Source organism: Cicer arietinum, unplaced genomic scaffold, assembly GCF_000331145.2.
Source record: "Cicer arietinum cultivar CDC Frontier isolate Library 1 unplaced genomic scaffold, Cicar.CDCFrontier_v2.0 Ca_scaffold_5754_v2.0, whole genome shotgun sequence".
Taxonomy (NCBI): domain Eukaryota; kingdom Viridiplantae; phylum Streptophyta; class Magnoliopsida; order Fabales; family Fabaceae; genus Cicer; species Cicer arietinum.
In genome coordinates this window covers 1,400-11,771 of record NW_027339401.1, presented here as the reverse complement: position 1 = coordinate 11,771, position 10,372 = coordinate 1,400, and the positions used below count along the sequence as shown (strand labels likewise).

General features: G+C 29.6%; 2 protein-coding genes across 2 annotated transcripts; both read left to right on the top strand.

Moving 5' to 3' along the window:
- The first annotated feature begins 244 nt into the window (after nucleotides 1-244).
- LOC101489740 (probable serine/threonine-protein kinase PBL7) lies at nucleotides 245-3,312 on the top strand. The gene is made up of 6 exons (XM_004517229.4): nucleotides 245-953; nucleotides 1,184-1,441; nucleotides 1,678-1,850; nucleotides 1,944-2,023; nucleotides 2,141-2,288; nucleotides 2,782-3,312. The coding sequence occupies exons 1-6, from the start codon at nucleotides 386-388 to the stop codon at nucleotides 3,133-3,135; spliced, it is 1,581 nt and encodes a 526-aa protein (XP_004517286.1). The 5' UTR covers nucleotides 245-385; the 3' UTR covers nucleotides 3,136-3,312.
- Nucleotides 3,313-8,912: 5,600 nt separating this feature from the next.
- LOC101489420 (probable calcium-binding protein CML27) lies at nucleotides 8,913-9,787 on the top strand. The gene has a single exon (XM_004517228.4). The coding sequence runs from the start codon at nucleotides 9,115-9,117 to the stop codon at nucleotides 9,526-9,528; it is 414 nt and encodes a 137-aa protein (XP_004517285.1). The 5' UTR covers nucleotides 8,913-9,114; the 3' UTR covers nucleotides 9,529-9,787.
- The last annotated feature ends 585 nt before the right edge of the window (nucleotides 9,788-10,372 follow it).

Sequence of the window (10,372 nt, the reverse complement as noted above, 5' to 3'; positions counted from 1 at the left end):
ACTACTAGAAAAATTAATGAATTGGTCAGATAAAACCGCAATGTGCATTAAAACTCTTCCTGGGAGTCAAAAGTTTATTACTTAATTCTATGCAATTTAAACTGTTACTATTTCTTCATCCGAAAAAACTGAATTGTTATTTATAGACAGTGATGCCTTCTTCTCATCTCTCTATAAAGAAATTCTCTCCCACCCCACAAGCAAAGCACCTTTAACTTTTTCATTTCTCTTTTCAAAAATAAAAATTTCAAGAACCCTCTCTCTCTCTCTCTCTCTCACATCACAAGTGTCTAGTACTTTTTTCTTGAATTAACATTTTTGAAACCTTTTAATTTAATTTTCTGGGTTTCTGTGCATTTTGTTGGGATCTAAATTCACAATTTTAATGGGTTTCTCACAAGAAACCTGCACTGATTCCACAGACATTTTCAACACACAAACTATTCCATATGCTACTGTTTCTCTACTTTCCTCTCATTACTGTCACCACAACAATTACCACAAATTTCGAACCTTTTTCAAAAAAATGATCTGGGAATTCGGTTTTTCATGTGTTGGTGGTAACCCTTCTTCTTCTTCTTCTTCTAAGAGAAACATGAGTTGTCTAAACGACGAAAACAGCCACAAAACGACGAAGAGTTTTGAACACAGCAAAGCTTGGTTACTTGCTGAGTCTGGACCAGAATTGAACAATGCTGACCCTCAATCTGTTCACTCTTCTTTCAGATTTAGTTTCTGTTCTCAAGTTGAGTTGGATTCGTTGAACATGAGTTCTTCCACTGCTGCTACCGTTTTGATGGTCAATTTGGATAATGGGGTTTTTGAATCTCGTTCTAGGGAGTTGAAATTGAGGAGAATGGAGTCTTTGGAGAAGACTATTTCTCCTGTTACTCATTCTTTGATCAGGTTTCGCTTTGCTGATATTCTCTCTGCTACTAGGAATTTCTCCAAAGGTAACATTTTTTTAGGTCTTTCTTTCTGTTTTAGTTTAAAACAACGTTGGTTAATGGTTATTGATGATTCCTTTGTGTGAGAGAGATCATGATTTATGACAATAGATTGTTTTTGTCTGTATTCCAACTCGCCTCTCCAAAGCTCTTTTTTTTTCTTTTGCTATTGTTAATTTGATGGATATGATTTGAAGTTGTATATGGTTTTTTTGTTTGTTTGTGATGGTGTGTAGGTAGGGTATTGGGAAGAGGGGCATTGAGCTGTGTTTATAGGGGAAGAGTTGGGCTATTGAGAAATGCTGTAGCAATTAAACAGTTGGACAAGGAAGATAAGGAATCTGCAAAGGCCTTTTGTAGAGAATTGATGATTGCTAGCTCTCTTCATAGTCCAAATGTTAATCCACTTGTGGGTTTTTGTATTGACCCTGAGGAGGGTTTGTTTTTGGTTTACAAGTATGTCTCAGGAGGAAGCTTGGAGCGCCACTTGCACGGTACTAATTGTTTATCTGTTTTTTTCCCTGGTTTATGTTTTGTCTACGAAGCATTGACTTAGACACAGACACGTTGACACCAGTAAGAATTTGAGAAAATAGAATAATCGAATCTAACCAATGTCAGGCACAGGACATACCTTCAATTTGAAGTGTTGGGGCTACATAGTGTTTTGTTGAGTTTATTGAATTTGAAGTTGATGAGTTTCTTTGATTCTGGTATGTCTATTTTACAGGGAGGAAGAAAAATGGGAAGGGTAGTTCACCACTTCCATGGTCTGTGAGGTACAAGGTTGCAATTGGGATTGCAGAAGCTGTGGCTTATCTGCATAGTGGAACTGAAAGATGTGTTGTTCACAGAGACATTAAGCCCTCCAACATTCTGCTTTCTTCTAAGAAAACTCCAAAGGTGAGCTTTTTTCTTTTGAATCAGTTGTACTGTAGAAACTGTCTCGTAAGGATCCTGTTCAAGTCGTTCTGATTGGTTTTGTTTATGTTATAGTTATGTGATTTTGGATTAGCCACATGGACTTCTGCACCTTCAGTCCCTTTCCTTTGCAAAACAGTCAAAGGAACATTCGGGTATAAGCTTAAAAGCCTTTCATGTTGATTCTACAAAATTTTGCTCCATTTGTATTTTTTTGTTTACACATTGGAATTATTGAAATTAAATTTTCTGTAACTTTGTTGTCTTTACAGATATTTGGCTCCTGAGTATTTCCAACACGGGAAAGTATCGGATAAGACGGATGTTTATGCTTTTGGAGTGGTTTTATTGGAACTCATTACTGGTCGAAAACCAATCGAAACAAAAAGGTCTCCAGGAGAGGAGAACTTAGTCTTATGGGTGAGTTAACACTTTGCTAAATGGCTTTAATTTCTGATTATATGATGCTCAAATTTATTCCTTTTGAGTCTTTTGGTTGATACTAATAAGTAATAACCAAGTTAGCAAAGAAGTTATGTACAATCTACTCCAATCTGACAGTACATTAATGCAATCAAATTTATTTCACTTAGTTTATTGATGAGTTTTTCTAAAACCCTACAAAAATCAGTTAGAATAATGAAAATTGCCAATGACTAATTTGAATCCCTCAGTAGACTGTAGTTAGCAAGAGTTGGCGCAGTATGTATTTTGAAATTAACTAAGAGCTTCTTATTACGTTTTATATGGATATATGAAGTTAATGCAGAGTTTAATTATGTGCATTGTAGTATCCATAATTAATGGAATCGTTCCCTTTATAATAAAATTTTCGATCAATTTTGTCATTTATTGATTATCATAATTGTGACGGTAATTTGAATGCTGCATTCAATTTTTTATTCATTTGCAGGCTAAACCTTATCTGCAAAAAGGAAAAGGAGCCATTGAAGAGTTGCTTGATCCTCGACTGAAGTGCAATTTGAGATCCTCAAATCAAATGGGTAGAATGATTGAAGCAGCAGCAGCCTGTGTCACAAATGAAGAATCTAGGAGACCTGACATACATGAGATTATTGCGATACTGAAAGGCGAAGAAGAACCCATTTTCTCTAAAAGAAAAAAGTCGAGTTTTCTTGGGAATGGATGTGTGATTGATTGTTATTCTCAATTACAACAAACAAACAATGAGATGAAAAGTCACTTGGCTTTGGCAATGCTAGGAGTTTCAGAGTTTGAGGATGATGATTATCTCTTTGATCGTTAAAACATGACGATAACAGCAATATAACTTTAGTTTTTGACATGATTTTCACTAGAGTGTTAAAGGGAATTCCAGTTGTAAATAGAAATAGAAGCTCAGATGAAAAGATTGTTGTGTGTAGATATCTTTCCTTTTCCTTTTCTCAAAGGCTATAAAATGCTACAGATTTTCATTTGTTAACCAAGTGGTCGGGTTTAAGTTGTCAATGAGGTTCAGTTTTTGACGAATCGTTTAGAAGAACCTGAATTTAAATTCTGGTTAGAATAATATTTGAATAGATTTTATTTGTCTCATGACCGAAGTTTGGATTATGAAAGTCCCTTTGGTTTTAGAAACGAGAGGGTTGAGAAAAAAAAAAAAAAAACTCATTCATTTGTTGTGGGCCATGTTCAGTTCAATTCATATTGGAAAATTATGTATTATGGTCTTTTCAAAGTTATTGGCTCACAAGCGTGCATGTCTTAAGTGGAGTGGGGTAGTAGTTTTTCATGTCATGAATAGGTGAATATTGAGGTAATATGTTAATTGAAAGTACCTTTTCAATTAATGAATATGTTTTTCAGCATGTGTGGTTTATTTTTATTTACTTATTTTCTTTATTCTGATAGTTTGAGTAATAGTTAAGTACATTTATATTTTGTTCTTTTATGTAACATTTATTAAAAGATGTGTTAAGCCTGGATACACTACACATCCTAAGATTTTGATGTACATGACTACTCTGGCATTTTGTTATTAAAGCAGGTCCCATTTGAGATTAGATCATCTCAACTACCCCCATATCAAGGTCAAGGGCCTTGTGGCTTTATAATAAGTGAGCTTTTTCTCCAATCTCATGATTTTTCAATAGTCTCTAATTTTGATTGGGATCTTGGATTGATCAATTCAAACGTATATAAAACTCCTTACAATATTGCATATGTTGCAAAACAATCGCATAAAGCTAGTGGCAAGACATAACTATATAACTAATAAAACAAAATTCCTAGGAAAATGAATTTTTTTTGCCCTAGAGTTTGCTTATTTAGTGTCTCCTCTGATCTTATTTGGTCCAATGCAATAAGTTGGCATATGCAAAGCAACTGTAACTTTCAAATCAATTTGTATTATCTTACATACCTTTGCATGGTGTTATGACTATCTATCTTTTAAAGAGGTTTATTTGAGTGAAGTTTTGTATTTTGTTTTAGTAACAAAGTGAGTATCAGTTAGAGCTTAAGCGAGGAAATAGTTCACAAGATTTTTCACATAAAATTTAAACACACATAAAAATATATATCATTAAATTATTTTAAAAAATATATATTATTTAACTTTTGTGACCACATAAAATTCATCGGTTAACACTTGGACACATTCAAAATATTATGTTAGAGACTACAATAACAATATAAAATTTGATGTTTATTATGTATATGAAGTGAGACATTCCTGTTATTATCTACTAATTAAACTAAGTTCATTTACACGTTAACAAAATCTATGAACGTATGATAGAATGCTAAAAATGATCAAGAACAAAAAGAGTGAGTGATAAATCCATGCTAATGAAACTAACTATGTAATTAAACCGATTTTCCTTACTTTATTACACACTTTCACACAGGTAAACCTGTTTCCTAGGATTGTAGTGGAAAGATACTCAAATTAACAAAGTAACCAAGTATAATCTAAGAGCATAAACAAAATGATTTAATTTAACTATATAGTCGGTACAAAATGTTTTTTTACACCGTTGATCAATTACAATGTCGAATTATTAAAAACACATAATTTTTATTTTATATACTTCTAGAGCCACATACATAATTGGTGTTGATGTGTTGACACTGTCCAACTTTTCACGTTGATAATAATGTATGAAAATTAAACTCTAAACAAAAACTAAAATTATATTAAGAATCATCTAGCCACAAATACAAAAAAAATTAACAACCATATTACAGATACACCTATAATTTTCATACATTTGTTCAACACTTCATTTTCTTTCTATATCTATCTTTGTATCACATTATCAATATATCACATCACTATTTTTATCGGTCTCTATATCTTTAAAGCTCAAAGTGTATACACCTTATAAGTTTATACCCCAAACATTTTTCAAAAAGATAATCAATCTAATTGATAAAGCATGCAAACCATGCATATGTGTGAAGGTTTCTTGGAAAGTTTAAGTGCATTAAACAAAAATGAAACATCAGCCTTAGTTATGTTATCCAAAATATTCATTTAAAACAATATCAATAACATTTGAGTCTCTTCAAGGATAAACATCCAAATTATAATCTTAATCTAAATGATAATTATGTATAAAAGAATTAACGATAAAAATTAATATAATCTATTAAATTATCAAAATAATAATAATCTTCATCTAGGTCATAATTTTCATCTATGTCAGTTGGAAATACCAAATCTTTGATATGATCATGACACATTTTCTCCAGACTTCCACTCAAATAAAGATGAAAACATTTTCGGAAGGCAAGAGATTCAAGAAGATGGGATCCATCAAAAATAATTTAGTCATAAAACAGCATTAACATATACATAACTAAAGATTTCGAGAAGAAAAAAAAAAGGTAAAATAAACAGAGAGTGAGCAGTTGAGAACCGTGGGACTGTGGGAGAAGTGATTAAGGAATGGCGAAATAAGAAAGTTCGATAAAAATAATACTAAATAAGAAAGTTGGATAAAAATATTAAATATTATTATATTTTATATTTGACGTGTACTTTGATAAGAAATTAGATAATATACAATCTAATAATATATATTATTTAAATATTTTTATCAAAGTATATAATAATAAATGATAAAATTATTCTAATGACAAAATTATATTTAATTGATTACAAAAATAAATTAATTTCATTTTTATCATTTTTAATTATAATTATTTTTTTAATATTGATATATTTTGGCTTAAATAAGTTTTTTTTTCTAGAATTTTAATATTTTATTTTTAGTTATTATAATTTTTTTAACTTTTTAATCCCTAAATATTTTATGTTTTTATTTTTAGTCAATTAATGTATACCTTCGATCTGAGTTTTTTATTTGAATTGAATATAATTTTAAAAAAAATAATAAAAAACTCAATTTGATTTTTGAAACAATTTTGTTATTTTCTTGTTTTAATGAAAAAACAACTTCATTAATGATTGGCCATGTCCAATTAATATGGGAATGCTCTCAATCCATATCTAATAATATGAAAATATTAATGACACCTTCGTTGAGAATTGTTGTACTTAAAAGAATTGTATGAAAAATGTTTTATTTTGTCTTGATGAACGAAATTTGACATTAAAAATATGCGTTATTATTCTTTTATTCATACACTTGATGTACTTTGTCCTAATGCATATTGAAAACCCCAACAGTAAATAAAAATTTGTCATGTCGTATTAGATTGTGTTTTAGTTTATTATTGAGTTTTTGCAAGCTAGACTTACTTGCAAAACTACCTACCATTTTATAATATTTACAAAGATTGAAGCTCACCCTACTAAAGCTAAACTATAATGCGGATATCTAGATTAATTGGTAAATATGATATTGTTATGATGAATACTATGTCTCACACTCAAACTTTAGAGTCACATTTATATGCAAATTTCTTTATCACTTTATCTATAAATACAAAAAAAAAAACTTTACTAAGATGTGATTTATTAGCAACTCCACCTCAATAATTTTTAATAAATTCACTCTTCTTCGTCGTATTAATGAGTACCTTACAATCATATTTAAATGTTTTAAATAGCTCAACATTTGAATTCCTAATATTTGTCGTTTAGATTTTTTTTTTGATGGAATGGTATTTAAAATTTTTTTAACTCAAATATTGGGCTATCCACAGTATATTAGTTTTTTCTTACAAAAATAGTTTTAAAAAAATAAAATTTTGTTGGGAAGAGTTAAAAAAGAACATTTTAAAGAACTCAAATTTTAAGCATTCTATTTTTTTCCCCTAAACATCTCTAATTTTAATTTGAGTTTTTGGCAATTGAATATTCACATAGTAAAGTATCCATAAGATAATTTATGTATGTTTTACTTCAAACATTCTCACATAATATTCTCTGCCATAAATTTTACCGACGTACATTTTCTCATAATTCATCAAAAGTAGAAAGTATTGTAACTCACTAAATCACTGAATCATAACTCACTAAATAATAATAATAATAATTTAATGTACATTTTCTCATAACTCACTAAATCATTTAATAATAATAATAATAATAATAATAATAATAATAATAATAATAATAATAATATTTCATTAGTTACCTAAATCAAAGCATGAATATATATATATTTTCATGAGTAACTTGATAGTTAGTTACTTTATTTAATAATTAAATATAAACAATGAATTTTAGTAATCCAATCTTACACATGTGCCTATATCTTATTGGGTATCAACTTTAATACTCATATATTTACCATTTTGGTATCTAAGTACACGTACTCATATTTATTATTCACACTTTAGTTAAAATAGATCAATAAATAAATGATATTGATGTGATTAAATTTAAAAATTATCTAAATATCTTAAATTCAATCCTAAAGTATTTTAAACCAAAATATATTCTAACTCAAAACATTTTAAATGAACAGACGTTACAATACACATTCAAATATCGATAATAATATTTGATGAAGTTGCAAGTTATACGGCATAATTGTTCGAGATATATAGAGAAAATGATAAAAAAAACTGCAAGTATAATTATAAAGTCACGATTAATAAGATATAATTATTAGTTATAAGTCACAATTATTTATCTATTTATCAAAATCAAATTTTTAAAAAGTTTACAAACGTTTATCTTTCGATTATAAATATTGTAGTGGTTCAATGATATCAATATGTATTAAAACATAAAAGAAAATAATTAATTAACTTAAACACTAATATAATATAATAAATAAATAATATATTTATATAAATGTGAGTGCGAGACATAGTGAGTATTACATTACCAATACCCGTATCTATATCGCTTAATTTTACATACTCATATTCGTTATGCGGTTTTTACCCTATCTATTATGAGTATTTTTTGCAAGCACTGAATCTAATTACCATCTCTAATTATGAGTGATTGATTATTAATATATTATGTCAATAATTAATAATTAAATTAATAAAATTTATTATTTATATTAAATTATTAAATAAAATAATTTATCTCATATTTATTCAAAAATCAACATATCATTATCCTCTCTTTATATATACTCTGTATATAAATGATATTCATCTACTGAGATAATAATTAGGATGGTATCCACAGAGTACTCTTACGTGGAAATAGATTTTCTTTTAAGGAAAAGTTTACTCAAAGCCAATACCTTACAATAAAATATCGAACAGATGAGATTTGAATCTCTAAAATATATTTTTTATTATAAGAAAATTGTAAATTATTTACATAAACATCTTAATCAGGTTTGACAAATTTTTCTTTTATTTTATTTTTTATAGACTATGATAGTTTTACTTTTATCAGGCGAATAGTAAATGGTGGAACTCACCTAAAGACGAAAATATTTATAACTAATCCCTTTTTCGAATCGGCCATCATTTTTAATTTCCCAATTGATCTTAAAATGAAATTCGTTGAATTATTACTCTAAAAAACTTGTTTTTTCACTTGATAGCCACATACAAGCGATGACAAGTGGCAACAAGCATAACATAACATGCTTTGTTCTCGTGCATTTCAACCAGATTTCAGAACACGCTTCATGTTTTCTTGTGGTGGATATCAATACCTTCCTTCGCTTTCAATTTATTTCATTTCACTTTCACTTCACTCTAACACCGCGTTTGTGGTTCACCTTTTCTACCTAATTAATTAATTAACGCGTTTCCGTGACTGAATCACGTTTCCTATAAAGCGCGCTTCACGAAAACTAACTCAACTGAAAACATCTTCTCTCTCTCCGCGAACGTCATGGACGACGAAGTGCGCACGATCTTCAACAAGTTCGACAAGAACGGCGACGGGAAGATCTCGTCCGCGGAGCTCATGGAGATGATGACGGCGCTCAGATCTAAGACGTCGGAGGAGGAGGTTAATCGTATGATGGCGGAGCTTGACCAGAACGGCGATGGCTACATTGATCTAAAGGAGTTCAGCGAATTACACAAAGACGGCGGCGACGTCACGGAGCTTCGAGAGGCGTTCGAGATGTACGATCTGGACAAGAACGGGTTGATTTCGGCGAAGGAGCTGCACGCGGTGATGAGGAGGTTGGGGGAGAAATGCTCTCTCGGCGATTGCCGGAGGATGATCGGAAACGTCGACGCTGACGGTGATGGTAATGTAAATTTCGAAGAGTTCAAGAAGATGATGAATCGCTCCTAATATTAACGGTGGTAGTTTTAAAATAATTATTAGTTGGCTAAAATGCCAATTTATTCTCCAAATTTGATTGTGTAGTTGCATTTTCCGTATTAACTAACAAGGGAAGGAGGTTCAAGTGGTAAATGAACCCGGGAGAATTCGAGCTGGTTTTAAATAAGGTTTTACCTTTCCATCAGATTACTAAGGTTTATTTGTCTAGAAATCAAATATTTTAAATTCAAAAATTTCCATATTAAATTATTAATATTTTACTTCTCAATTTAATATTTACTTTTTACTTGTCATTTTAAATAAATCAATATTTTTTTTTTACAATAAATTTTATTAGAGTGAACATTGAAAGTAGTCCTTAGAAAAAATTGAGTACCAAGTTTGGTCCCTCGTTCAAAAAATAAGATAACAAATACACTTGAAAACATAAATCCATCATTTGAAAATTGGAATTTTTTGTTATGTGAAATTTTTCTGTCTCCCATGGCATGCTACCATGTCATCAAATTTGGTTGTTTGTTATGTGATAAAATTTAAGGTCATTTAAATCTCTTACAATATTTTAAAGAGAATTTTAAACAAAATTGCATATCAAAACAAATTCATCAAAGTTCAAACATAAATGTACATTAAAAAAGTGGTCATAAAATATGCACAACAATTTCATCAAAGTTTTAAGAAAAACATACATAAAAAATGTGGTCCATAGAAGAGGTATGAGATGATTTGTCCACAAAGACTTGAAGAATAACTTTATTTTGGAAAAATCATCTACTTAGATATTTCGTGCAATTCAACTTGTAGCCATGCGATAACTTTTTTCTTGTTAATGCTATGCATATTTTTTTATGTG

What these genes read in the sequence shown, in the direction of transcription:
- LOC101489740 (XM_004517229.4), top strand. Translation starts at nt 386, where the DNA reads ATGGGTTTCTCACAAGAAACCTGCACTGATTCCACAGACATTTTCAAC. An exon ending in TACTAGGAATTTCTCCAAAG is followed by an intron (nt 954 to 1,183) that starts GTAACATTTTTT and finishes GATGGTGTGTAG; the next exon opens with GTAGGGTATTGGGAAGAGGG. An exon ending in CTTGGAGCGCCACTTGCACG is followed by an intron (nt 1,442 to 1,677) that starts GTACTAATTGTT and finishes TCTATTTTACAG; the next exon opens with GGAGGAAGAAAAATGGGAAG.
- LOC101489420 (XM_004517228.4), top strand. Translation starts at nt 9,115, where the DNA reads ATGGACGACGAAGTGCGCACGATCTTCAACAAGTTCGACAAGAACGGC.